The sequence below is a fragment of the Lichenostomus cassidix genome, chromosome 12 (assembly GCF_008360975.1).
Source record: "Lichenostomus cassidix isolate B80296 chromosome 12, HeHo_3.0, whole genome shotgun sequence".
Lineage (NCBI taxonomy): Eukaryota > Metazoa > Chordata > Aves > Passeriformes > Meliphagidae > Lichenostomus > Lichenostomus cassidix.
The window spans coordinates 8,661,053-8,687,588 of NC_139493.1; the positions used below are offsets into that span (position 1 = coordinate 8,661,053).

Genomic DNA, 26,536 nt, shown 5'->3' on the forward strand with positions numbered 1-26,536 from the left:
GCACCCCGAATGTTACAGAAATAGCAATTCTTATACAAAAACAGTTTTGCTTTCTCCTCCCTAAGAGCTACTCCAGAAAGCAGCTTTTCCTTTGATACTGCTAAGTGTCAATATTAGCAAAAGTTGCCCTGACAGTACTAGAGACCACACCAAAAACAGCATAGAGACTTTTAATACCGGTACCTTACTTAGTATAAAAAACCAACAGCCTAAGAGGCAAAGTCTGCAGGAGTCTCAGACTGGAGCCTTCCAACTGCCTCTGGTTGGTTTTTCACTCTTCGCATCAGCTCTTATTAGCTTTTAGCTTATCAGCCCCTGCAGCTGCAGCACATAGCATAGCTGCAGAGAGACTGACTGAAAAGGCCCAGCTTTAATCCAGGCAGATGGTGACAGAGTTGTGAAGCAAAGCCTCTTTCTCCCTTAAAGAGTCCAAGGGTGAACTGCCACCTTGTCTTTGTAGGAACCAGGATTGAGCTTCTGGTCTCCTCCAGAGTGCTGCCACATTACTCTCCAGAGAGTTGAAAGCTTTCTGAAGCAAACTCCCTTCATCAGCCCCAAGGGGCAATCTTCTGCCCTGACCACACAGACTCCTTCTCCAGCGTGAAGACTGGACACAGTCTGGAATAAATCTGCTGAACTGGCAGATGCTTGTTAAGAAACTTACATTTTTCATAAACAGACCAAAATAACTGCAACTTATCCAGATCCCCCAGAAGCATAGTGCTAGAAGACAACACACGGCAGGCAGGCAAATTCCTTCTCAGTTTTACAGTTCTGAGAGGGACAACTCCCAGAAGTTTGATGTTCGCCTCTAATAGCTTTATCACCCTCTTAGAGAGAGAGAGAACATCTCTCCTGGAATTGCCTATGTATTTAGGGGCTTATGCCCCTAAACACCTTATGTACCCTAAGGTGCACTTGATCCAGGAAGTTTGCTCACAACTAGTCAGATGCAAGTACTTTACCCAGACACTGGATCTGCTGTGGGCTCCATGTGCAACGTAACACGATAAATGGGTGACTAGTACATATTAGCATGCCTCACTTGGCTGCAATTATCCCTGCCTGTCCACTGCAACCCCTGGCATAGCTGAGGAACACTGCAGACCTCAGAATACCTGCTATGAAGAATCTGGCAATTAGCACGTATCTATTAATTTTTAACACTAAGATCAAGACTGTACTTTCTTTTCTTAAGTTCTGAATCCTATAACTATGTACCAACATTACCACATAATAGTCTTATACCCATCAGGAGTCAAGTGCCCTATGTCACATTCAGGATTCTGGGACAGATTCATCTCTGCTTCCCAGACACCACCTGTCTGTTGGCATGCTCCCTCTCCACAACATTTTTAAGTTGTTAATCACAAACTGAGACCAAGAAGCAGTTTTAACTTACCGAGCAAGTGACTTGTAGCTGCTGCTGCTGCCCCTGCTCTTGGGGTGTGGGCTGCTGCTGTTGCTGCTGCGGGTCCCATATATGCACTGTCTGTGCCGTATTCTGGTATGTCCCTGCCACAGCCTGCACTGCCACTGGAATGTGGATGTTGCCATTCATAAACTGTGCTGGAAAGATCGAATTAGCAAGAGTCTGCACCACTTCCTCGTGAGAGTTCTTCACTACTGAAGTACTTCCCACCATCTTATCCTTGTCATCTTCCAGCTTCACGGTAGCCAGTGTTGTGGGCGAGCCACTGACGTGGACGGCGTTGTAGGCCTCCTGAGGGATGGCAATGTGGGTTATGTTTTGCTGCTGAAGGTCACCACGTGGTTGAGCAGAGTAAACAGGGATGGTCCAAGTCTCTCCAGTGGGGCTAGTAATGGTCCCAGTGGCACTGTACAGGTGGGCACTGTCCACTGTTAACAAGTCTGGCCTTAAAGAGACATAACTTTGCTGCTGGCCCTGAGGAATGGCCAGCACTGTGGCAACTGGCTGCCCTGAAATAGCATATGATACAGTAATAGGCATATCCACTTTACGTTTCTTCACTGGCTGAAGAACACTCGCAGAGCTGATCCGCCTCTCTCCCTCTCGTGGGGAGCCTTGTTGAGAAGGTGGAGGTGACAGTGCCCCAACTGTTTGAATCTGTATCTGCTGGCCACCAGTAATGGCCTGTCCGGCCACAAGCTGGGCCTGAATCTGCTGGTGCTGTATGTGTTCCTCCTGTAGCTCTGCAGCCTGGATCTGTTGGGCAGTCTGCACATGCTGCACTTGGATCTGAGCTGCCTGCAGCTGCGATGGGCTGGGGCTCTGAAGAGACTGACTCTGTATTGTCTGGGATGCCTGCTGCTGTGTCTGGCCTTGGATCTGCACTTGGACTTGTATTGGCTGCTCCGAAGCCTGATGGACAGAGAGCTGTGGAGAGAGCTGCTGGGCGGAGACCTGCTGCGGTGACTGCTGGACCTGGACCTGAACCTGCAACGACACCAAGCCATAGCAGTTAGAGATCAGCAGTGATTCAACAGATATGGTCTGTCACTCAAGATCTATGCTCCAGGTCTTTTATGCTCACTTTTATGATTCCATATATTAACCCATTAGTAAAGACTTCTGAAAAATGAAACCAAGTTATTCTAGAAGTGCCTGGTTGATAATGGCGATATGGTAGATGTGTTTGCTCAGCATTGGACATGATCACACTTCTCAGAACAGAGAGAACAGCATGTGAGCTACATCTCCACCCTCAAAGCTCTATGGGCTCAAGCCAATAGAGTCTTTAAAGCTATTTGCATTGCTAAAATGTTATTTTAGCATAGGCCTTGCAATAGCAAGACTTTAAAGGTCATGCACATTACAATCACAGGAGCTTGTCTCTTTCTTACCATGCTCTAAAGATTGTTTTACTGCTGCCCACCCCAGTCCCAAGACAGCCACAGGACCACTTGCTGGTGACAGGCAATAAGAAATACGGGTAAGTCGAAACCAGCACTTGGCTCTTCCCTCATAAAGCATGGGAATATTACATTGAAACCTATCATTAATAGTAACACTACACAAGCAGGTGTCAACAGAGAATGTGGCAAGTTCAACCTCAATCTTTGTCATGCATTAAGGGCCTACACTGCAGCATATGCTTTTTAAACTCTAGAAGAATTTCTTTGGCAATGACAAAACCAACCTTTTTTTTTCATTATTTACTTATTCAATTTAACACCATTTATTGTGCAAACTACTCAGTTGTATTTTCTAGCTCATGCACTTAGACAATGCTGAAGAACACAGTCAAAATATGTTGACTTGATTCCAAACCAGTTCCTTTTATTTTGGGGGGGGGGTGGAATTAAAAAAAATCACACCCTGTCACATTAACACTCATTTGTCCAAGGTCTGCCAAAATATCTAGCAGCAGTCCAGCAGCACACTGAAAGCCAGAGGTAGCCCCCAGCACAAATTTGAGGTCTCAATAGCTTCACATCTCTGGTCCAGACTCTTCTCCACTTTGTTCCTCACATTCACACAGACAACTTGTTACATTTGCCTTGTCCTAGAAGTGATACTCCAGGTTCCCATGACCATCTGTTTCTCCAGGCTTCATTAACACTTTATCTTAAGGGAGAGAATTAATTACTCAACACCTCTCTCTGAAGCCAACACGGAGTTACTTAGTTGCAAAACTAAAAGTCCTGCTACTCATGTTCTCTCACCTTTTTCTATCTCACTTCCTGGAGCCAGTCAGACTAATGCAGCATTTGCAAAGAGACAGCACACTAGCCAGCCTGCAAAAACAACTACCATGCAAGCCTGCTGTGCACAAAATCTCCCTTCCCAACATTGCTGCTAAGAACTCTTGAAAAATGTGAAGAACCTATTTACAGCCAATCAAGAGTTGTTAAGGGTAGCAAATGGGTAGCAAAATGCCCCACTGGCAGGCCAGTTTTCTAAGTCATCTCCTGTTAAGTATTAATTTATTTCCAGGAAGAATAGGGTATAGTTCCTTCTGGGAACTCTCTGCAGTATACCGTAATCCAGATGACGTGGTGACTCTATAAAAATTTCCTGCAAGGTAACAAGAAGCATGTGACCTTATGTCAGCATGACAGTTTAAAAAGCTGCATCAATGAGTGATTTGATCAGGTAGTCAACTGAAAAAGATTAACTCACCTATGGGGATGTTTCCTCGGTATTATTTGATATTGTACTGCCCTGGAGCATGAGTACTGCCGTAGACAAACAGGCCCAAACAAGAATCCCAGGGAAGGGTTCAATTTAAGAAAGCCAGTTGCAATCACATCCCTAGGACAAGTATTCTCCAAAATATTTCACTTTAAAAATCACTAATATAGTCCTTACCATTAATTTAAGTTCTTGTTCAAAAGATTAGCTGCAAGGCAAAGGCCAAAGACTGAACAAATTAAATGTTTTATTGCACTGATATTTTCTGTTTTACAAAAGAAACATTTACTTTATCGGCTAGGATTCAAAATGATGGAAAGACGTAAACACATCATTAGTCCTGTACTTCTGAAGTGTTTTCAGAATTTGCACAAGTTAGACCACCTTAAAAATACCCCCACCCTCTTTCCATACAAAATTTTACATTACAGTTCCTGTTAGTACTGTAACATATCTAATGGAAAGACTTTATTTGGCTAGCAAGAAGATTTCAAAGTGTCCTCCTGTGCTAAAACAATTTTATCAGATAAGCGTAATTAGAAAGGTAATGGAACTGGTTTAAGAAAGGCATTGTCAACGAGAGGCATGGTCTAAGACCAAATGCAACATGACAGCATTTGCTCCCTTCTGCTCTTGTAAACAGATTGTTTCAGTTCTAAGGGACCTACACTGATCATCTAGTCCAACTGCCTGACCACTTCAGGGATGACCATAAGATACAGTATGTCATTAACGGCACTGTCTAAATGCTTCTTAAACAACGACAGCCTTGGGGCACCAACCACCTCTCAGAAACGTGTTGCACTGTTGGACCACTCTTTTGGTTTCCTAATGTCCACTCTAAAGCTCCCTCGGCACAGCTTTAAATCATTAACCATTTCAGAGCCTGAGCCTACAGTGTCTGAAAGTCAGGGAAACTTCCACCACTTTCAGCAGATGGGCAGTCATGCCCTGAGGCCCTTCAAAACTCCCCTAGGACTAAAGTCTAACTCCTACAACCGAGACGTCTTGCTACTGCTTTAGAGTCCACCCTGTTATTGTTAACACCCAAAGAATGAGTCAAGACCCAAACTAAAGGAAGTCAAATTCCAGAATCACTTGAAGCCCTCCATGCTGCAAACTGCAGACAGCATGCTTCTGACTAGACACTGGTCCTATTTAAAAGGTTATTGGAGCTCTACCTACCACACATTAGGCATGCATCCCCTGCAAATTACACATCCATTTTAAACTGTATCTTACTGTAGATTTCTCCCTATTTTCAAGCAGGTTGTACCCAGAAATGCTATAAGCATTCACTTCAGATTTACAGGTTTTAACCCAGTGAGACCAGAGGCTTCTTATACTGACCTTATTGTCCTTTTTTTTTGCTCAGACAGCAAGTTAGACAAAGAATTACACTAACCATCAGCAGCAGATGACTTTTTAAAAGACTCTGTACAAAGAGGAATGTTTTAAATTTACAGGCCAAGACCGACAGGAAGGACTTTAAATCTTCACTTTATGTTGAAGATTAAAGTAAAAACATGTTATGCTGGGAATTCCTGGGTTACTGATGAAAGAAAGGAACATGCCAAGTTACCAGTACAGAAATACCACTTATTGCCAAAAGTCTGGATCCAACAGCATGAAAGAATCACCTCCCAACAGGCTACCATGACACAGAGAAACACCTTTTCACCATAAAGTAGCTGAAAGTTGGATCAAGTACCAGCTGACTAGAAAATCAAGTGTCAGAAATCAACCCTGTATCATAATAGTAGGGCAGAACTAAATTCCCTTAACAGAAATCTTCTGTCACATTAAGCCCAAAACCTGTGCTTCATTCTGTCCTGAAGTGAGCACATGCGAAGAGTAAATAAGTAACCCCATGAGCATGAGAACAGCTGAAGGTTGGTTGCCAAACTTTTTTCCTAATGGTTGATAGACAAACTTTCAAGTAGGAGTCATAACATGTCTGCCCTGCACAGATTCTCTGCCCAAAAAGGAATCAGACTCAGTTGTTTCAGAACTGCAGTTCTGAAACAGCTGAGATTTTCTTTGCTTGTTAATTCTTTCATCTGTGGACTGACTGGATTACGTAATATTTCCTAATACCTAACTCTAAATAAGCACACATACCAACTCTTTCCTGCATGGATTTTCTGATATCTAGCTTGTCCTAGAGCACCTGACAGGCTCTTAAATGCCTCTTTTCACAAAGAGATCTTAATTTCTGAGGTTGTGTTTACACTAGCAAGTAGTAGTACATACAAAGAGCAGACCTCCAAAGCAAGACTGAAGATGTACTAACGTCCACACTATACCTTCCAGAAGACTACTTCAAACTTAGTCCTAGTCTTGCCTCCCAGCCAACTTTGACAAACACTGAGAAACAAGAGTGCATCTTACAGCTTAGTTTTGTCTGGAGGGAACCCCAAATGACTAGCTCCAAACCTACAAGAGGTAAAGAGGGGCAGGTGGCCAATTTGCTGAGGGAAGTATGCTCCAAATGCTCCCAGAAGTAACATGCATGCATCTCAAACTTCCCACACAAAGTCAACTACTTGGCAAAAAAGTTAGTGAGAGCATAAGAAAAGCAATCTCAGGTTTTTTAGCGCAATTTAAGGACAGAAGACTTAAAACACAGTTCCCTCAACGAGTCCTAAACTAAAGCAAATCTAGCACTAAAAACTGTAACAAACACTAGCACTAACACTGTAACAAAGAGTTCCTTCTAAAGTTACACCAGAAAGTGCACATCCAAGTACAAAATAGATATGAAAAGTGTAAGGGAAGAGCAAGTGAAAAGACTGATCACTGAAGTAGCAGGAAATGTTAGAACTTGTTATTTAACAACTTTACAGGAAGTTCTTTGCTATCTGAGTAAACAAGGTCTACGGGAAGGGTACAAGTCAGCTTTACAGAACAACTGCCAGACAGATTCTCACTCCAGGTTTTTCCCCCACTCATTCATCAACCACAGAGAGAGAGTTCTGCCAACGAAATTAGGCCTGGGTGTGTTTGAACAGTTACAATATCAAGTTTATGCTGTAAAGTTGTACACTGGGGCAGGATTTAGGTCTAAGACAGCTAAAACACATGAACCAATGAAAAACAGCCTACCTCTCCAACAAAAGCCTACTTCCATATACAAGTAGATGCTACCTCAGAAATACCACTCTTGCCTATAATCACCCTTTGAACTGTCCCACTCAGCCCTAGCAAATGCTAATTAATACCTGCTGCTACACTAAAATCGTACTGGCATGTTTTTCAAATGTAAGCAAATAGGAACTCTACCTTCAAGCTAAATTTCAATACAGAGGGAAGAGGAAGGTACATCCAACAGAAGCAAAGATGCACTCTGTGCAGAGCCAAAGACTTTTTTCTGAGCTATTTAACGACATCTTTCCCTGCCTTGTGTCATTATTAATGTCCAGCCTCCTATAACAGTCTGAAGTCACAGAACAGACTGAACAGTAAACACATAAGGAAGTGAGCAATTAGAAGGGCACAAGTATTCACTGAAAGATATTTTACACAAGCATTTAACCATTCCCCACATAGTTCTGTCATCTTGCTCACCTGTACCATCCTCCCTTCAAGCCCCACCCAAGAAAATCTTGCCACCTAGACATCAGACTGTTCATAAAAAGATGAATATGAGGATCTTCTCCACACACATCCTAAACAAAGACACTTCCTACCCTCTGACATTCTTTCAGTTAAATCTTCTTTTTGGAAGAGGCACGAGAGGTTCACTGACCTCTGCAAAAGTATTCGGGAAGCAAGCCAGCTTCTCACCTCTTCTCACTGGAATCATCAATTTGATGGCCTCAATGCAGAGGACCAATGAGCAGCAACCTCACCAAAAGCAGAGCTGATAAAACTCTTATTTGACTGGAGCAAAACACAGACCTTCCCAGGCACTCCCTGATGCAGCACAGGGTATGACAACTTGACATACTAAACTCCTTCTTAAGGTCACTAATGATACCCCTGTCATATTGGGCGTGGAAGGAACTCCAGGGCACTTGAACTGTAGCAATGACTAGCGTACATAATCCAACAGTTGCATCCACTCATCCTGTAATATAAACACTTGACAATACTTTGTTGAACCTTTTAGGCAAGAAAACCTTAACGCAGCAACTTCTTCAAAGAGAAAATTTATTTTACCAGAAAAAAAAGCAGCAAGCACTCACACTCTGTCTTTAGTTGTTCAAAGCAAGTAAAATCCAGGATGAAACCTGAGTACTGTCTTTCTCTATGATCGTAAGATCATCAGCAGCACTTGCAACCATGAGGTCATCTGACTGGTCATATTATTAGTCACCTTCAGCAGCACTGTCACACTGCCAGACATAAGCATGGTCATTCAAAGGGTCTTCCACCGATTTGCAATTGGATTAGCAAGAACTAAACAGATTACCAAGTCAAGTACCGGGATGACACAAGTTTAATCAAAAGCTAAGAGGCTTCGGCAGATGACCAAAATTCATCATAATACAAAACAAGCAGTATTCTAGCACAGAGAGCCAGCTGGACGGAGTGCACTGCTATGGTGGAACGCTGTCACCCCCCGGAGTCACAACAAAATCCAGCTTTATTCAGAAGCTGTGCTCTGCCACTGCTGCCACAGTGACAGTACAGAGATAAGTGAACACTAAATCATGGGCTTAATATAAATCATGCCTCAATAAGAAATCTTGAAAGACAGAAAAACACTCTTACAAAGTGGCAGAGACATTCTTCTCCACCCTATTCTTGCAGAAAAACTTTAAGACAATTCTGAGCTAGCTGCTCAAATACACCTGAGTCCAGGTGCATTGCTGATACACAAAAGCTGCAGCCATATCTAACACCAAATGTGCCACCTACACGTTCTGGGGGGTTATAGCACCCTAAAGTGAGCAGCAGGGTAGGCAACACAAACACTAATTATGATCTGGACAAATGAGAAAGCAGGTATCTAAAAGCAGAGGCACATCAAAAACAAGGAGAAGAGAGTAGGCAACATTCTTTAGGAAAGTTGCTGAAATCTTGGCTTTTATGAGAAATTTTTCACATTCAGGGTGCAGGTCATTCAGTTCAAAAATCAGGAACAGGTCTCTGGCAGCAACTCTGTGCTTATTTTCAAGAAGGTCAGGTTATTTTTCTCTGGAGCATATGATATATGACCTCCCTCCCTATCTCTGTTACTAAGACTTGCAAGGATCAAGCCTGAACATGGAGTAGTTCTGAAAGGAGGCAGCAGGAGGAAACAATGAGAGGGAAAAAAAAATAAATTCCTTTTGACTTCTACAATTGGTTTGGGGGTCTTCCACATCTTCAAGGCTGAGGCACTCAAAAGCCAACCCTCCTAGCTTTTCTACTGAAAAACAAAACTTCTCCCAGAAAACATCCTAGCTGGCAAAGCCAAACCCACTCTTGATCAGTTTTAATAGCCTCATGCAGAGATCCAAGTCATGCCTGCAAGGCTTGATGCTTTTGTTCTTCAAAAGCCTTTCAACACAAGTTACTGTAGGGCAACAGGTTACAGAAGTCCCAGTTAAGCATTCATTTACTCAATAGAGAGTAATTGGAGACGAGTTGCCAGTGAAGGAGGTAAGTTTGTCTTTGCTGTAGGATAAAAGCACACAAGTGAGCTGTAGGCACAAGTCTAGTGCACTGCAGCCAGTTCACACTACCTTATCTCCAGTCATTTGTGACTCCATACCCTCATTTATTGTAACAAAAGAGAGCTTGCAGCTTTACATTCTGCTACAGAAGGCAGAAAGACTCCTATCTCAAGTGTTTCAGAATTACAGCTATAGGCAGAGTTCAGCTGTTTGGAGACATATAATAGAAAAACCTTACTAAATGCCTTTCCACCTATGAACTCTTCAAATTACAAAATGTGTCTGACAACAAAAGTAGTTAAGTTATAAAATTGGTTTGTTTTTTCCCTCTGATACTGGATTTGCTTACTTAATAAAATGCCTAATGTAATATCTACTTAAAAAACCAAAAAAAGACAACTTCCACTGTGCAAATGGATAATCTACCTTGATGCACATGCATCCTTTAGAAATCCGTTCCTGAAATATATCTTCTCTGGTTCATATCCTAAGTTGACTCTCTTGCATTTCTCCCTCACCTAAAAGCCAGTTCAAGAACAACAACTTTTAGAACGTTCAAGGACTACTTAAAGATTATTGATTTCAGTAAAAAAAAAAAAATCCTGAAGGCAAGTTTGATCCCACAGCCACCATGAACAACCAGATAGTCAGACAGGCAGAGGGGGGTGGTATTTATAGCAGCTTCAGAGCACAAGGCTTCGAGAGCTGTGTACATGCCAGAACTGTAAACCATTTCTCCAATAGGTGACACCACTCTATTGCTATGCATGCGGCTCCTCCTACAGCAGGGCTTGAGGGAGGCACAGTCAAGAGAGCCAATTCACTACCAAATTCCTTAAATGAAAGGGAAATATTGCTACCCTACATAAAGTTAATTGGCCCTTCCTCTTAAGTATTTGTCTGAGGTTTAAGGTTAGACAGCAGTTCTGAACACTACTCCATCAGTTAGCAAGTCATATATACATTTAGAGATTATTTTAGACGCTTACCTGGACTTGCTGGGGTTGCTGAACCTGTATCTGCTGCTCTGGCTGAGTTTGCTGCTGGATACTGGTTGTCACAGGACAAGCAAGTTCAAGCAAAGACCCAGCCACCTCTGTGCTGTCCGTGTAAATGCAGTTGCCACCCTGCTGATACACCATTGTGGTGGTGGCCGTCTGCTGAAACTCTTGCAGAGCTTCTGGCCCCTTGGAAGCAAGGGAGTCCAGAAACTCCTTCATCCTGTGCTGGGGGATCGTTCGTGCCTTCACACGGATGTACTCTTCAAAGGAAATGGTGTTCTCCAGAGAATTATTCATATTGCAAGGTCCTCAGGGTTCCTTAAGGAAAGAGAAAGTAAAAATCTTAACTACAGCACTCCCTTGATGCAAGGATATTCTTAACTCCAGTAACTAATTCCTCATACCAAGTACTGTATGAAAACTGGCAAACATGCACAACCAGATGCCCAAGACAGATGCTTTAGTTTTATAAGGCATCATGTGCTACTACACATTTCTCAGATTAATCCTTGGCAGCTCAGGGGAGTCTGAATGATACCCAGGTGTGACTGTGGAACTACTCCCAGAGCCCACTGCCATGTAAACTCTCCTAGCTCTGTACTTCACCCAGACCAGGCAAGTCCTGTACCAGATGAATCCAGTCATACGTTCCATTTGTTTGCAGCATGCATGGTTAGCGAGAGAAGCTCAGAAATCAATATCTGCGGCCCTGCTTTGCAGCCGCAGAGGTGGAGAACTGAGCAGTGTGTTCTATTAGGCCGTGCAGTTCTATTCTAGGCAGCTAATGGGAAGCACAACGGAAGAGCAACAGATGCAGCATTCAGCCCATTGCTATTAGGACTAGGACAGCCTTATCGATTTGAACACAGCAAGCAAAAGGAGAGTGCTGGAATCAAGAGACTTCCTCAAACAGGGAGCTACACACAAGGAGAAGCAGAGCTCTGGAAATGACAAAGGCAACAGCAGCATGAACTCTTGATCTCCTTTTAATACAGGAAGAGGTTAACGTGAAACATGCCATGTGTAAAGACAAAAGAAAGAGAAAAAGAAGTCAGATGATCAGGGAGGAAGTGAAAGCAAAGAAAAACCACCACCACCACCAAAGATGACTCCACCTGAGAACATCAGACAGCTCTAGGGTATACTCTGACAGCATTCTTATCTTGTTTAAACCCACAAATTGTTTTTGCAGTGAGTATACTGGTTGTTTCTAAGGCACTAATTAGCCTTGATAAAGAAAAAATACATTTGAGCTATAACACCAAAAGATACTGAGACAATTGTGAAAGGATATGAAACAACCCAAGATTAGGACTAAAAGAGGTGATTCAGCACTACTAGATCAAGCTGCATAAAGGAGGAAAAACAGACAGACATCACTATGTACATCATGACTGTAGCTCTAAAGAGGACAGGTACAAAACCAGAACTTTATGTATCCTTTTACCATGATTTAACAAAGTAGAACTGAGACAGGGATATGCGGTTGAGCAGAAGACTGCCAAAGCCTGCCTGTGTGAAAATGGGAGCTAACGCTAGGCTTTCACTGGCACTCAAGCACACTGCACAAGTCCAGCCCCAGTTATCACCAAAACCTGGGAGAACTGAAGCAAACCCCTCCTCACTGATACATTACAGCAGTCCAAACACACAGCTTTTGTTTACATGGAGGTTCATGGCTAGTGCATTGGACCAGGCTCACAGGAGAAAACGAATATCAAAGGTAAGCGGAACGTACATGAGGCAACTTGTGCTCTGTCTACGGTTTCTGAAGTCATTAAGATACATTTGCTGCTAAATGATACAGAAGATATTCTTAAAATATGCAGCAATGTGTAGTAAAAAACACCAGATAATGGTGTTCACACAGCAAAGCCAACAGGTCTGTAAATATCAGCATACAGAAACCCCTGTAGAGCCCACATCTGGAGAGAAAAAACATTCTGCCTTTCAGACACCAATCTGACATTTTCACACCAGCTCCAGAGGATAGAGCCAGTAAGACTACTCACTCCTCCAGGAGCCACTCAAGAGTACTCTACACCTCTATAGCACTCATTACTAAGCCTCTCCCAGGTGACCGTATGCCCAACGTGAAATTAAGGGAGAGTAAAGATGTTAATGTATCCACAGGGACTCAGATAAGACCTACACCAGGCACACTCAAACGTGTTTTGTATCTAACTGGATGATACTTCGTTATATACTCTGAGATTGGAAAACAGATTTTAACAATTAACTTGTCCCAATCTTCTACTTGGCACTCACAAGTATTTGACTTCAATATTACAGTGAGGCCTTCAGAAGAGCATCATCATTTTCCATGTCCACCCTTAGGCGCACTAGCAGATACAGCTTTGAGAGGGAAGACTCTTCTGAGGCATAAGCCTCAAGGATGCCATGCTGGGATCCTAGACACGAATGCCACAGATGCTCTTTGACAGCAGGATCCCAGACACAAGTGGCACAGATGTTCTTTGGCAGTCAGCTGCTGCTGAATTGGACAGGCTCACCTGTCCCAGGTTCTCCCTTCCTGCTCCTGCACTGGTTTTTATTACGTTGTAACAACTCAGTAATTACGTTGTAATTACTTCTGGTAATCTTGTCAAAGGAGAGAGTGGGGAGGTCAGCAGGGCCACTGTTTCCAACGGCAGCTGATAGCCCTCACTTCTACTTTTGAAACTCCAACCCTTCTTTCACAAGCTGCTCACAGGTACATCACCCTCCTGCACAAGAGACCGGAAGCCACAAGAAACCCAGAAGCATAAGCAGCAGAGGTCCACCACCAAATCATCACCGACCTCTTCTGACCACCAGGAAGCAGATCAAAGCAAGCAATAATTTCTTAAATGCAAATCCTTGACCCTGCTAAGCTGGTCCATTTTAATTAGTTCTTGTTAGCATCAAAATCAAGAGCCCACTAGGCCAGTCTCCCCTTACTAGTCAATCTTCCTCTCTCACAAGCTGTCAGAAGAAATAACTTTCCTTTCTTCTACCATGGGAAAAAAAAGTTCCTTTACATTTTCTTTAAGCTACTATACTGAAAGCCACTAATCTGAGCCCCGGCAGTATCCCAACTCCCAGGCATGAGCCTGAGCCCAGTCACGCCACGAGGCACCTGTTCTTGCCCCAGAAGAGCAGCAATATCTTCCTTGGGTTTTCTCAACAGCTGCAGTTACAAACCCTGTAGGTAACAGTGTCTTCATGAGTCACTCATGTCAATTTTAAGGCTGCTTGGGATTATTTAATTAAAAGCATTGAACTACTCAAAACTGCACTTCACGAGACCCTATGCAGCAGGGGAGGTACCAGGTCTGCAGGAAGATTCAGGAAAGTAATGCCGCACTCTCAGAAATTTTGCTTATTAAAACTAAACCAACCTGCATTTATGATGGAAAACATCTGTAAGGCTCTAGTGTGCATTCAACAGGCTTTTGTAGGGTAACATATGCAGCCTGCTGCTGCAGTCACTTTTACTGTTAGTTATTAAAACACACTAATTTGTGCATTCCATTTATCCCACAGACACGCACTGGAAACTGCTAACACCCACCCTTACTGGATCTCAGCTCCATGTTTTTAATACTGCATTTTAAAATAAAAGAGGGCATCCAGGCAATAAGTTTCTCCAATAAAGGAAGGTAACACCTCTCTGTGCAGCATAACTGCATCTTTTTCAGGAAGTAAGTTCAAGAAATTCTTTGAAGATTATGAGCACATACGGTTAGTTGATAAAACTTAGACCGAGGTTACTGAAAACACACACACAACTTGCAGCATGTGGACAATCTGGACTCACCAGTCACCATGTTGCATGTATTTCTGCTGCTCTTGTCCTGAGCTCTTAGACTTGTAACGTTCTGGAGAAGACAGAACAAAGAAGCCCTTTCCATCCCCAGTTCCTCTTTCTTTATTAAGCCATTTTATTTTTAATATGTATTCCATTAAGAAAAAGTATCAGGAAACAAAGATATGATCATCCACGCAGCTAGCAGCTCCTACTGAGGAATTGCAAGATGCCCAATTTCTAACCATCGTATCCCTCAGCCTGGTGTTACTGGGAACCACTGTGAGCACACCTGTCACAGAGCGCCGTGCGGCGACAGGCGCGGCACGGTCGGTAACACCGAAGTTACTGGCAGATAGAACTTAGAACAAGGCAGCAGCAGCAGTGACCGTATCCAGAGCCCCCCCCACCCCCGCCTCAGGTGTTCCCGGTACTGCCCCGAGGGACAGCCGGGAACGCTCGGGCCGCTCGGCCACCCAGCCAAGAGGTGGCGAAGCTCCGTATTTAGGCCCTGAGGCCGTCGGCTGCAGCTCAGCCTCTGTCCTGCCCGAGTGGGAACGCGAAGCCCACGGGGCTTCCCCCGCCCGCGAGGAACCGGCACTACCCCAGCCGCTCCCGCCGCCTTTGTTTCCCGGCGGGGCGGCCGGGCCGGGCCCGCGGGCGGCGCCGCGACACCGCCTCCCCCGCCCCCCCGGCAGGAGCCATGTCGGGGGCTCCGCGAGGACGGGACCGCCGAGGGCCGAGCACAGGCCGCGCCTTCTGGTCCCTCGCTCCCTGGGTGGGGGGGGCGACGGGGACGCGCCCGGTGCACGGGGGGAAGAGCGGGGTGCGCGCCCGCGCGGGCCAGGAAAGCGCGCGCGCGCGCGCGGCAGGCGGGGCCGCCCCCTCCCCCTCCCCGCCGGGCCCGCGCCGCCCCCGGAACCGCCACCGCCTCCTCCCGCGCCCGAAGGGAGGCCCCACCCGGCCCCGCCGCCGCCGCGCACTACCCCGGCCCGCCGGCCCGGCTGCGCCGCGGCGTGACCCGGCCCCGCCTCACCCCGGCCCCGTCGCCGCCGCCGCCTCGGCCCCGAGTCTTTTCCCCTCACAGCTCCCTGGGCGCCATCTTACATTCAACCCCCCGCAGCCAATCGGAGCGCTGCCTCAGCCTCGCGAGAGCGCGGCCCCCAAGCCCCGCGAGAGCTCAGCCCCTAGGCCCGCCCCGCGCCTTAAAGGGGCCTGTCCACGGCGGGGTGCAGGGAGCGCGCGGCCGCTGGGGGGCGCCCTAGGCGGGGGGGCGCGCGGCCGCGGGAACGCGCAGGACCCGGTGGGGACACGTGGGCACGGGGACAGAGCCCGGGCAGTCGGGGTACCCGGGACGCCACGAGCACCGCCTGGCCGTTCGGCGACGCTGGCCGAGGGGCTCCACGCGGCCGCCCCATTTCTTTGCGGCATGCGGGCGCAGCCCAGTCCCGATCCCCACGCAGCAGCCGGGGAGACTCGGCGTCGCGCCCGTGGGGGGCCAGACCCCGGTGCAGGGGCTCCCCGGGAAAGGTGCTGAGGCCTACGCGGCCTGTACCGGCGGGGCTGCGCCCTGCCCCTGCTCCGGGCGGCACCGCGGGGCGAAGTGCCGCCATGGAGGCGGAGGGTGCCCCGCGCCGTGGGACCGTGCCGGGGCTGCTTTAACGTGCCCATGTGCTCGGCGCGGCCTCGCCAGCCCCAGCCCCGCTTAAGGTGGCCCATGGGGCTGGGCAGGGTCTCCTCCCACATACTTCAGGCCCAGGGGCACGGGCGTGGGGCTCAGGGCACGGAGTGCACGCCAGTTCCGCGGGTACACCCTCCTGATGCCCAGCCCGGGGCCGAGCAGGCACCACCCCGCTCGAGTCCACCTTAAGGGGGGAGGGCGCTCGGGCGGTGTTTGTACACAGTGTGCACACCCTGCCTGCACCCTGTGTGCACCCCCTGTGCCCTGCTTGCCCTGCCTGCACCCCCCTGCACTTCCACGGAACCCACCTGTCTTGCCTCCACCCTACTTCCCCATTCCACCCCAATACCCTTGTCCCCAGTCCCACCTTATGGTGCTGGCTGGGGGAGCTGCAGCTCCCATGGGGTCACACCAGTGCTACACATAGGATAGGAGCAGTGCCCCCAGAACAAGGGAGACGCCCCACGCACACACCCCGCCAACCCAAGGCTCATCGGGGGACAAACAGGAGACCACCCTCACCCCAGCATCCCAAGACTGAGCAGGGGAGCAATAATTGGCAGTGAAAGTGGGGAGACAGGGCTGCGATCTCTGTTTATTGAGGCGATGCTGTGGGGCACCCCAGGGGGCTGCACCAAGGCACGGTGGCACTGGGGGTGTGCAAGGACCCCCGAGGAAGCAACACCAGTGGTGTAGCAGCAGCGGGTCCCTCAGGCCTTGCCAGGATCCTCCTTCAGCGTCACCGTCCGGTTGAACACCATCTGGGGAGAAACAGAGGGTCTGCTCAGAGCCCCATGGCAGGCAGGAGATGCTGCACAAGTGGGGGGCTGCCCCACTGCTCCTGTACCAGGGCTCACCTTCCCCGCCTCACTGTCGGGATCCACAGAGAAGTAGCCCAGGCGCTCAAACTGGAACTTGTCAAAGGGTCGGGCAGAGTGGACAGAGCTGTCGACCAGGGCGTTGTGCACCACACGCAGGGAGTCCTGGCAGGGGGAGACAGCTCAGCCAGCACCCTGACCCTTCTGTCCTCTCAACAGCCCCGCTCCCCCCAGAGACAGAGGGGTAGGGTGTATGTGGAAGTGGGTGCCTCAGGACTGGGTGCAGGAGATCCCCACTTTCCCCCTGGGCCTATAACCCTAGCAGCTGCCACTACTCACAGGGTTGAGGTCACTCAGAAAGCCACCAGGCACCTCCGATGGATCCTCAGGATTTTTATGCAAAAACCTGCCATGAGACAGAGTTTTGTCCCAAAGCAGCCAGATGAGGGGACATGGTGCCACTCGTGGGACCCCAGAGCATCGTTTTTCCCACCAAAGGGCCAGGCAGACCCCAGCAGGGCCTGGTGGTGTACAGCTATGCTGCTGGTCCAGCACTGCTGACCTTGTGCAGGCCTCTGTTGGCAGCCAGGTACTCACAGCCGCTCGTAGAGCCGCACTTCACATGCCAGCGGCTCCGATACCCAGTGGATGAAAGCTTTGGGCTTTTCTGCCACATCCGACTTGGTGCAGGTCACTTCCAGCTCAATGACACGCCCACTGACGTCCTGATGGAGAGGAGATGAGCTAAGCTGTCAGGCAGCAGCTCCATCCAATATGGCATGCCCCAGGCTGAACCCCAACTTTCAACCTGGGGACACATTGTTCTCTGCTGTGAGGCACAGGGCTGGCAGAGAGCAGCCACACAGACAGCATGGGCCCTCACTGTGCCCAGAGTGCCCAGCATGAGATGACCATCGCTGCCCTTCCCTGCTGGGGCATGTCCATGTCCTGACATTCCACAGCCCAACCTCATGTCACCAGTGCCCACAGCCACGCACCTTGATGACATTCTGGACAGTGATGACGTAGCCAGCGTGGCGCAGCCCCACTGGCTGCCTGGGGGCCAGGCGCTTGTAGCCCTTGTCTGCCTCCTGTAAGAGAGTTCACAGCTGCACAAGGGGTCCAGCATGGGCAGCAGGTCCCCCCTCCAGCATGCCTCTCTGTCCCCACTCCTGCCATCCCAGGGATGAGTGATCCCAGGGCTGTTTGAACTCCCATGTTGCTATGGGTGCTCCCACGGACAGGCTGTGTTGGGCACCATTGGTTCGACATGTCCTGGCCAGGCTAAGGACAACATTTGCCCAGTGACCATCAGAACTGCTGACACATTTGGGAGTCACAACCAGGTGCTCAACACCTGCCTGGGATCTCTGTGGGCAGCACGAACACCACTTCCAGTGCTGCCAGGCTCCCGCTGCACAAGCTGTAACTCCAGGAGTGAGGGCAGTATGGTCCAGTGAGCCTGGCTCACCTCCCTGAAATCCGTCTCCTCGATGTAGATGGTCTGGTGGAAGGGCACTTTGTGAAAACCACGGCTCTCATCGGCTGGAAAGTTGGGCACAAGGACCTCCAGTGCCTGGGGAGAAAGATGGTGTGAATGCTGATCTCAAGGAACCCAACTCCCATCACAGGCCATGGCAGTCTCACCTTTGGGGCAGGGAAGTTGGTGATGGTGACCTTGAGGGGCTCCAGGACAGCCATGGCACGGGGAGCTTGCTCGTTCAGCACGTCCCGTGCACACGCCTCCAGCAGATGTGGCTCCATTGTCGCTTGGGCCACTGTCACACCAACCTGAGGGACAGCCTCCCGTCACCATGCTGGCTAGGGGATGCATCCACCTGCCCTGTCCCATCCTATCTGAGATGCCTACCCGTGCACAAAAGTTGTTGATGGCCTCAGGGGGGAAGCCTCGCCGGCGCAGGGCTGTCAGTGTGAAGAGCCGTGGGTCATCCCAGTCCCTGAGAAAACACTGGTGTGGACAACCATGCATGCCCTGGGTGAGCCCCATCCTGGCTGCCGGCCCTGCTCCTACCTCACAGCACCTGTCTCCACCAACCGGATGATCTTTCTCTTGGAGACGACGGTGTAGAGCAGGTTCAGGCGCCCATATTCCCACTGCACGGGGCAGTAAACATCCAGCGCATTGCACAGCCAGAAGTAGGAGGAGCGCCTGCAGGGGAGTTACAGGCAGAGCCTGGCTCAGCCGCATGGACACACTGTGCCCCAGCACTCTGGGGCCAGCAGGATGCAGCCAGCTGCTCCCAGGTCTAGCTCAGCCCTGGGACATGCTGTGCATGGTGATCACCTGGCCTGGAACTCCTTGGTGCAGAGGGAGTGTGTGATGTGCTCAATGGAGTCGCAGAGGCAGTGGGTGTAGTCATACGTGGGGTAGATGCACCTGCAGGGCAGGCACAGTCAGCCTGGGGCAGAGCACAGTGCTGCTCCACTCCCTACACCTCCCCATTCCCAGGAAATCCACACCCACCCCCACCACATGTGCCAGGACACGGCAGGCCCTCCCTACCATTTGTCCCCAGTGCGGTGGTGTGGAGTGAACTTGACGCGGTAGGCAACAGGATCCATCTTCCCATCCTCCATCACCAGCTTCATCCTCAGCGTGGCTTCCCCCTCCCCAAACTTGCCCTTTCGCATGTCCTGTGGAGATGGGGGAAGATGTCAGCTGAGCCACGCATCCAGACCCCACAGGCATGCAGCACCTGTCCCAGCCAGGAGTACCTCAAAGAGCAGGAGTGACTCCTCCACAGGCCGGTCCCGCCATGGCGAGGGCGGTGGGTTGTGACCCTTGATCTCCTCGACCCTCTGATGGCAGACGTACGCCTGACCCCTACAGAGGGGAAATGCCATCACCAGACATGAGTGCCCATCCCCTGAGCAAGGGGGAGCCTCGGCCACGGCACAGGACGTCAACACCATCCCAGCACTTTCCTACTGCCCTGCATATTCACCTGCGGATGAGCTCCAGGGCCCAGGTGTAGAGCTGGTCGAAGTAATCCGATGCATGTGTCACTGCATAGGGCTGGTAGCCTGTGGGGATGGGTGAAATAGAACAGGTTGGAGGAACCCCAAAAGGCCAGCAACAAGACCTGTATGCAGGGGTGTCCCTGACACCTGGTTTGATCCTGCTCTCCCATCCTGAGTCATACCCAGCCACTCCACCATCTCCCGGATGGCTGTGAAGTACTTCTCCTCCTCTTTCTCGGGGTTGGTGTCATCATAGCGCAGGAAGCACACGCCACCATTGGCCTGAGGACAAGGAGACAGTGAGCAGTTGCTCCCTGAGGGACCACAGGCCAGCAGCCAAGCAGCAGGGGAAGGCAGGGGCCAGGGCAGCTTGGTGCTCTTTACCTTGGCATAGCCGAAGTTGAAGTTGATTGCCTTGGCATGGCCAATGTGCAATATCCCATTAGGCTCAGGAGGGAACCGTGTCCGTACCTGCAGGGGGAAAAGGGACACCTCTGTCCTTCAGCAGGAGACTCATACCTTCCCTGACAGCAGTGGCACTGACATGAGCCCCTGGCAATCCTGCAGAGCACCTCATGCCATGTGGGTGTTGCCTCTGGCTGTGCCCCCTGTGAGCTGTGTGTTTCCCACCCACCCCACCTGTGTCACCCTCACAGGAAACCACTAGGCTGGGGGACATGGCCTCACCTGCCCACCCGTGATTGCCAGGTGCTGCTTCAGCAGGGCCATAGTGTTGGGCGTCACCACGTAGCCCTCAGTCTTGTAGTTCTCTCCTGTAGGCAAAGGATGCTCAGGGCTGCAGCACTGCCCTAGCCATGCCAAGCCCAGCAGCCCGTGGGGAAGGACACAGGACCTGTCCAGTCCTCTGCAGCACAGAGAGCTGGGACTGGGCACAGAGTCGGTGGCGTGGCCCCACACATGGCAGTGGCTCCTTGCACTCACCCGGCTTGTGGAACTTCAGGGCTTCTCCCCGCAGCTGCTCCAGCAGCGACTGTGTCTCTGTGCCCATGTCACCTGCAGAGAGATGGGGCTGAGCTCCCTGACTGCAGCTCCCAGGGCCCAGTTCAAAAGCAGGTCCCAGCAGGAATTAAAGGGCTGGGGAAGAGGACAGTCTCTTACCATTCTCTACCACAGCCACCTTCTGCTTCTCCGCCGGGGCCAGCCGGGCCTTTGCTGCCTGCAGAGACCAACACAACATGCTGAGTGCTCAGCTGCAGCACATACCTTCCCCTCCTGGCCCAGCCTGCTGTCCCCAGTGCTCCCTCACACCCATGCCCATGGCGGCAGCTCAGCTATTTGGGATCCTGTCTGGACACTTTGCAGGAAAATACCATCCAAGTCTCCGGTCTCCCCTTCTTCCTCACCTTTGGTTTCTTTTCCAGGTCAGCTTCTGTCTTTGGCCCAAGCAAATGCAGCACCTGGAGAAGAGTGACACAGTCAGGAGTTAAAAAGGCTCCCAGTGCTCTAAGGCCTGGAGATGTCCGGTCCAGCTGTCACTCTCCTCGCCCTGCCTGCACCTAGCTGGGGCAGGCTGTCCCTGGGCCCTCCAGGGTAAAGGCTGGCAGGTCCCACACCAGTCACAGCACCCCCAGGGGACCACAGCAGCACCTGACCCAGTGCCCTTGCACCCACCTGCAGGTCCACCTCGTTCTTGATGGTCTTCCCGTCCGCCCACCGCAGCCGGTTCCGTGCTTCCCCTGCAGACAGGGCACCCCGTGGGCAAGGGGCAGGGCCCAGCCCAGGGGAGCTTCAGCCAAGGTCGCTGATGCAGAACACCACAGCCTTTGCCCCAGGGCTGTCCCCGTTGCTGGGCACTATGGCCCTGCCCCCACAGGGAGTCTGGCAGGAAGATGTCTCCCCATGGCAAAGAGGGGGGAGCAGGCAGTGGCACTGGCAGTCAGGCACAGGGGCGTGACAGCCACCAGTGCCAGCCAGGGGCAGCCCCAGCATCCCCACTCACCCATCAGCAGCCCCATGTTGAAGTGGTAGCGCTCTGCCAGCAGCTCTGCTCGGTGCTTGCTGATCACAGCCTCCACCTGGGAGCAAGACAGGGACACCGCAGTGAGCCAGGCAGGCGGGAGTATGGCAGGAGCCAGCCCATGTCCCCTTTGCTGTCTCCACGGGGTCACAGCCCCACTCACCGCTTCCTCGATCTGCTCGGGGGTGATGCAGATCCCCACACCGCAGGCCCGCTCAAAGTCTGCCACATCCAGGGGCTCCAGAGGGTGGCTCCTCACGTACTCCAGGGCAGCTGTGGACAGAGCAGGGATGAAGAGCGGGGCCCCCGGGGTCTTGGCCGGCGGGTGGGGGGTTGGTGGCCGGGGCCATACGGTACCGCTGAGCTGCAGGTCGGTGAGGATCTCCCTACGAGCGATGTAGTCGACGAGGAAGCCGAGGTGCTTCGGGTCCTTGAGGCGGGCGGCCGTGTTGTACAGAAGCGTCCCAGTAGCTTTGTCCAGCGCCGGGCCCAGCGCGCTCCGAGCCTGCCGCCGCCCCGGGGAGCGTCAGAGCAGGACCAGGGCCCGAGCCCCGGCGAACCGGCGGCACCGGGGACCGGAGCGGGGCCGGGCAGGGGAGTGCCAAGGGCCGAGGCCGCTCGGCGGGGTCGGGAGGAGGCGAAGCTGGGTGGGGGGGGCGGGTCCCGGGAAGGCTGGGGTCGCGGAGATGACATCGAGACTGCGCTGCCCATGTACCGGCGTGACACCAGAGACCGCGGTACCGGTCCCGGGGGTAACACCGGGTACCAGTGTACCAGGTACCGGGGTGTCGGGGTAGCGAGTTCCCAGGGTGGCCGGGTCCCGAGGTGACACCGGGGTGTCGGGGTACTGGGGATCGAGGACCGGGGACCAGGGTGCGGGCCCGCGGCGGACACACCTGCAGTACGGCCCGACGCAGCAGCGCGCTGAGCGCCCCGTTGCGCAGTGTCTCGCGTGCTTTGGCCTCGCTGAGGCCGATGCCGGTGAACAGCCCCAGCGCCTCCTCCGCCTCCTCCGCCGCCATCGCTGTCGCCGCCGCCGCCATGCTGCCGCCTCCGCCACAGCCTTCCCGGGGGCGGGGCCGTGCCCAGCCAATCGACAGTGAGAACGGTCCGCCTCGGCCAATGGAAAGAGGGGACCGGCGCCGGCCGGGCCAATGGGCACGCGGAAGGCGGGCTCTGCACGCGGGCGGTTGCATCATTTAAAGAGACCGGCAGCGGCGGCGGCCACGTGGGGGGCGTGTCTGGAGGCGGGCCGAGGGGCGGAGCGAGTGTCAGATCCCGCCCCGGCAGCCCCTGTCCCGGCGCTCAGAGCCCCCCGGCCGCTGCCCGCGCCTCCGGTGTGGTCACCCTGCCCCAAGAGCCTCGGGCACGGGCCCTGCGACGGGCCCGTGGGGACGCACATGTCCAACCGGCGGGGGTGGGTCGCGGTGGTGGCCCCAGCCCGGTTTATGCGGGACCAGGAGGGCCCGGCGTCTCCTGCTCCCCCGGATCGTGCGTACTCCCTTGGCCCCGCCAGCCCAGTGACAGTCCGCTTCGCTCCTCCCGTGCCTCCCTCCTCCCGTACCCCCTAATCCCGGTGTCCACAGGCTTCTCCAGACCGGTGGAACCTTGGCTGCCCCAGCCCAGTGTCCTCCTGTTCCCCTCGTCCGATGTCTTGTCCAGTCTGGTGTCCCCAGCTCTCGCCTGTGCCCCACCAGCTCCCCCACCCCGGTATTCTCTGGCTCTTCCGGCCCGGTGCCCCCCCAGGCCGATGTCCCCCCCACAGCCCAGTGTCCTCCACAACCCCACGTTTCCTCCCTCAACCCGGGAGTCTCCCGCCAGGCCGATGTCCCCCCCAGCCTGGTGTCTCCTGCTAGCCCAGTGCCCCCCTAGCTCAGTGTCCCACCCATCTTATTTGCACCTCAGCCCGAACAGCAGCAGACTCGAGTGGTTGGGGAAGGGGGTTTATTGGAAATACCGGGTGGGAGGAGGCACCAGCAGGTCCTGCCAGCCAGAGCCACCGGACACAACCAGACAAGGCAGGTCCTGGCTCCTCCATGGGTGGGTGCTGGAGTCAATGCTGGTGTCCCAGTGAGTCCCACACCACGGAGGGGACAGCCATTGCTTGGCACTGGCACAGAGTTATTGCTCCGTGCTGGTGCCAGGCACAGCGTCTGCCCCCTTGGTGGCTGCCTGCTCCTTGCCCGTGGCTGGCAGTGGCTTCAAGCTATAGCGGGCACTGATATTGGTACCCGACACGCTGCGGTACTCGCCCATCTCCGTACGAACGTTCTCGTTCTGGGTGATGGTGAGCAGGACCGGGACGGAGAGAGTCACCTCCTTCCGCAGGACTTGGATGCTGAGCGCTGTGCGCGGGGGAATCTTCGCCGGCAGCTGCACCTCCACACGCTGCCTGCGAGTGCTGGTTTCGCTATGCCCTTTCTGCACTGTGAAGATGTTGGAGGCTTCCACGGTCAGCGTGAAGGAGAGCCCAGCTTTGAGGCTGGTGGCATTGCTGAAGTGGAAGCTCTGCCAGAGCGTGGTGCCGTACTCCCGGCTGCTGCTGGCCGCCAGTGCCTGCTCCGACTCCGTCTCGTTCACCCCCTCAATCTCATCCACCAGCACCTCCCGCTCCTCCTCCACCCGCTTCTGCTCCCAAAGGAGACGTGCTGAGACCAGGGGCCGCCCGGGACGTAGCGGGCGCAGGTGCGACAGCCGAGACTGAAAGTTCAGCTCCAGTTTGTAGTCAGCGAGGCGCTCTCCGGGCCATGCCAGGCAGTGCCAGCCACCCCGGCCGGGGTGCTGGTAGAGCAGCCAGACGCCTCGCTGCACCACGTGGGAAGCCACCCGGTCGTTGAAGTACCCATACGCTAAGTTGGTCTCCTCTGTCACCACCTTGCAGGCGCCTTGGAAATTGGGGTGCTCGTAGAGGGTGATCTGGGGGTCCCCCAGGTCATGGTGCACGAGGCGCAGTGCCGAGAAGCTGTTGGGTCGGTCCACAGAGGGGTACTCGCCCTCCTCGAAGGCATACGGCTCCCCCTCGTATTTGGGGTCTGTGTAGGCAATCCATGGCTGCCCCTCCACCTTCAGGGAGGCAATGCAGTTCCCAAAATCCAACTCATGCAGGTCAGGCACATCGCAGGTGAACTCCCGGCTCAGCCCCTCAAAGTCGGCACGCTCATACACCGTGATCCGGTTCATGGTGCTGCGGGCGCCTGCCCCTGCGAGGGCACAACGCCGATCGCGCTCTCTCCTGTGCTCCCTCTATGCGGCTGCTACAGGAGACCCGTGCAGAAAGCCCAGCCAGCAAAGGGAAACCCCGGCACCCCTTTAACCCTTGTCCTCTGACTCTCCGTTGCCCACCTCCGCCTGGTCCCCGTGCTCTCACCGTCTGTGCCGGCGACACCCCGCAGCTGTGCCTTTTAGGAAGGGATGGCGGGACCAGGGCGTGCTGCAGCATGAAGCGAAGGCGATGACAGTGCTCGCCCCCACACCTTGTGCCCAACCCTGTCCCCGCTTTGGTGTCGGGGAGCCAGCCAGGCCCCGCACGGCGGTCAACACACGGGGATGCCAGCTGGTCCCGCAGACCAGCCCTGCCGGAAAGTCCGGCCGTGCCCCAGGCATGTGAGGCTCCAGCGCTAAGGAGTCACCATCAATTATCAGTGATGCTTCCGCCCTGCCCGCGCTAATTACAGTGTGCATTGCCGGTGGGGCAGGAACTGCTTGCTCACCCCACTAGGGTGAGAGGGTATCGTGGTGGGGCAAGCCGGTGCCCCAAAACAAGAGCCTCTGGAATCCTGGTGATCCCAGCAACTGGACATGAACATCTGGCATGGTTCCACTGCCCCAGCCCTATGCCCAAGGATGGCTGGGGCAGACAGGGACAGTTCTTTCCCTTGACCCTTCATGGGCAGGACAGCCACACACCTGGGGTGGCCAAGGCACTGCTGGAAGGGGGATGCTGGGCACAGCAGGATGCTGACATCAAGCCAAGGCACTGGAAGGCAGCCAGTCCAAGCACAGCATGCTGGTGGTTTCCTCCGGGCTCCATGCAGGTTCCCATGGCACAAGCTGGAGCTAGCCTCCCCAGGAGCCACTGGTGTGGGGCACAGGGCACGTGCACTCCCCAGCTGGCACCCTGCTGTGACAGGGCTCAGGCAGCTCAAGGGTTCTGGGGCAGGTTAAGCCTTTAACTTCTTCTGGCTACATGCCCAGGTGCTGCCTCATCCATTTGTCCACACAGCCCTCCCCAGCCCAGGGCTTTTCCATGGCACAGTGCATGGAGCGGGGAACCACAAAGCTGATATGAAAAGCTCCCAGTGGGGTACAGCTGGATCCTGACCCACCCCTTGGGGACAGTCAGGACCCCCAAAGCCTCTGGGCTCAAATCTGCCCCTTGGGGCTGATAAGCAGGACCAGACTTGGCTGCATGGGGTGCCACAGTCCCACATGGATTTGGTATAGCCTGCGGGCACCGACATCATGTGGTGAAAGATGGAGACCCCACTGCTCCAGCAGCCTATCCCCCCACAAGTCACCCCAAGGGAGGAACCCAGGCATACCTGAATTCCTGAACCCTATCCCCTTCAA

The 26,536-nt window shown here is 52.6% G+C and overlaps 3 protein-coding genes across 6 annotated transcripts in view; all 3 read right to left on the reverse strand.

Moving 5' to 3' along the window:
• The window catches only part of QRICH1 (glutamine rich 1), a 22,797-nt gene extending 7,107 nt beyond the window's left edge, over nt 1-15,690 (reverse strand). For 2 of the 4 annotated variants that reach the window (XR_014854709.1, XM_085072452.1), the window contains exons 1-4: nt 15,545-15,660; nt 14,521-14,581; nt 10,710-11,039; nt 1,403-2,419 (exon numbers count right to left, since the gene is read on the reverse strand). Coding sequence is in view for 3 of the 4 variants with exons in the window: in XM_085072452.1 (XP_084928578.1) it covers nt 1,403-2,419; nt 10,710-11,018 (1,326 nt within the window). In the remaining variant the exon portion in view is untranslated. Of the gene's footprint in view, nt 1-1,402; nt 2,420-10,709; nt 11,040-14,520; nt 14,582-15,544 lie in introns of all 4 variants that reach the window. The other 2 variants (XM_085072453.1, XM_085072454.1) reach the window with 2 other exon arrangements.
• Nucleotides 15,691-16,758: 1,068 nt separating this feature from the next.
• Nucleotides 16,759-23,033, reverse strand: QARS1 (glutaminyl-tRNA synthetase 1). The gene is made up of 24 exons (XM_085072469.1): nt 22,864-23,033; nt 22,325-22,472; nt 22,131-22,240; nt 21,950-22,025; nt 21,622-21,686; nt 21,354-21,407; nt 21,109-21,166; nt 20,932-21,003; nt 20,677-20,762; nt 20,374-20,460; nt 20,172-20,271; nt 19,974-20,052; nt 19,744-19,852; nt 19,532-19,662; nt 19,313-19,405; nt 19,040-19,177; nt 18,878-18,965; nt 18,655-18,798; nt 18,479-18,583; nt 18,006-18,098; nt 17,605-17,732; nt 17,347-17,413; nt 17,047-17,172; nt 16,759-16,950 (listed from the first exon to the last, which is right to left on the reverse strand). The coding sequence occupies exons 1-24, from the start codon at nt 23,008-23,010 to the stop codon at nt 16,900-16,902; spliced, it is 2,355 nt and encodes a 784-aa protein (XP_084928595.1). The 5' UTR covers nt 23,011-23,033; the 3' UTR covers nt 16,759-16,899.
• Nucleotides 23,034-23,897: 864 nt separating this feature from the next.
• Nucleotides 23,898-26,480, reverse strand: LOC146431624 (epidermal differentiation-specific protein-like). The gene is made up of 2 exons (XM_085072490.1): nt 25,336-26,480; nt 23,898-25,167 (listed from the first exon to the last, which is right to left on the reverse strand). Exons 1-2 carry the CDS (start codon nt 25,646-25,648, stop codon nt 24,089-24,091), a joined length of 1,392 nt encoding a protein of 463 aa, XP_084928616.1. The 5' UTR covers nt 25,649-26,480; the 3' UTR covers nt 23,898-24,088.
• Between the last annotated feature and the right edge of the window lie 56 nt (nt 26,481-26,536).

Excerpts from the sequence above, each read along its gene's own strand:
- QARS1 (XM_085072469.1), bottom strand. The coding sequence starts at position 23,010 with ATGGCGGCGGCGGCGACAGCGATGGCGGCGGAGGAGGCGGAGGAGGCG. Across the intron at positions 20,272-20,373 it reads TCAACTTCGGCTATGCCAAG|GCCAATGGTGGCGTGTGCTT; the intron begins GTAAAGAGCACC and ends CCTTGTCCTCAG. Across the intron at positions 19,663-19,743 it reads AGTCACTCCTGCTCTTTGAG|GACATGCGAAAGGGCAAGTT; the intron begins GTACTCCTGGCT and ends CCATCTCCACAG.
- LOC146431624 (XM_085072490.1), bottom strand. The coding sequence starts at position 25,648 with ATGCACACTGTAATTAGCGCGGGCAGGGCGGAAGCATCACTGATAATT. Across the intron at positions 25,168-25,335 it reads GGGGTGTCGCCGGCACAGAC|GGGCAGGCGCCCGCAGCACC; the intron begins GGTGAGAGCACG and ends GTGCCCTCGCAG.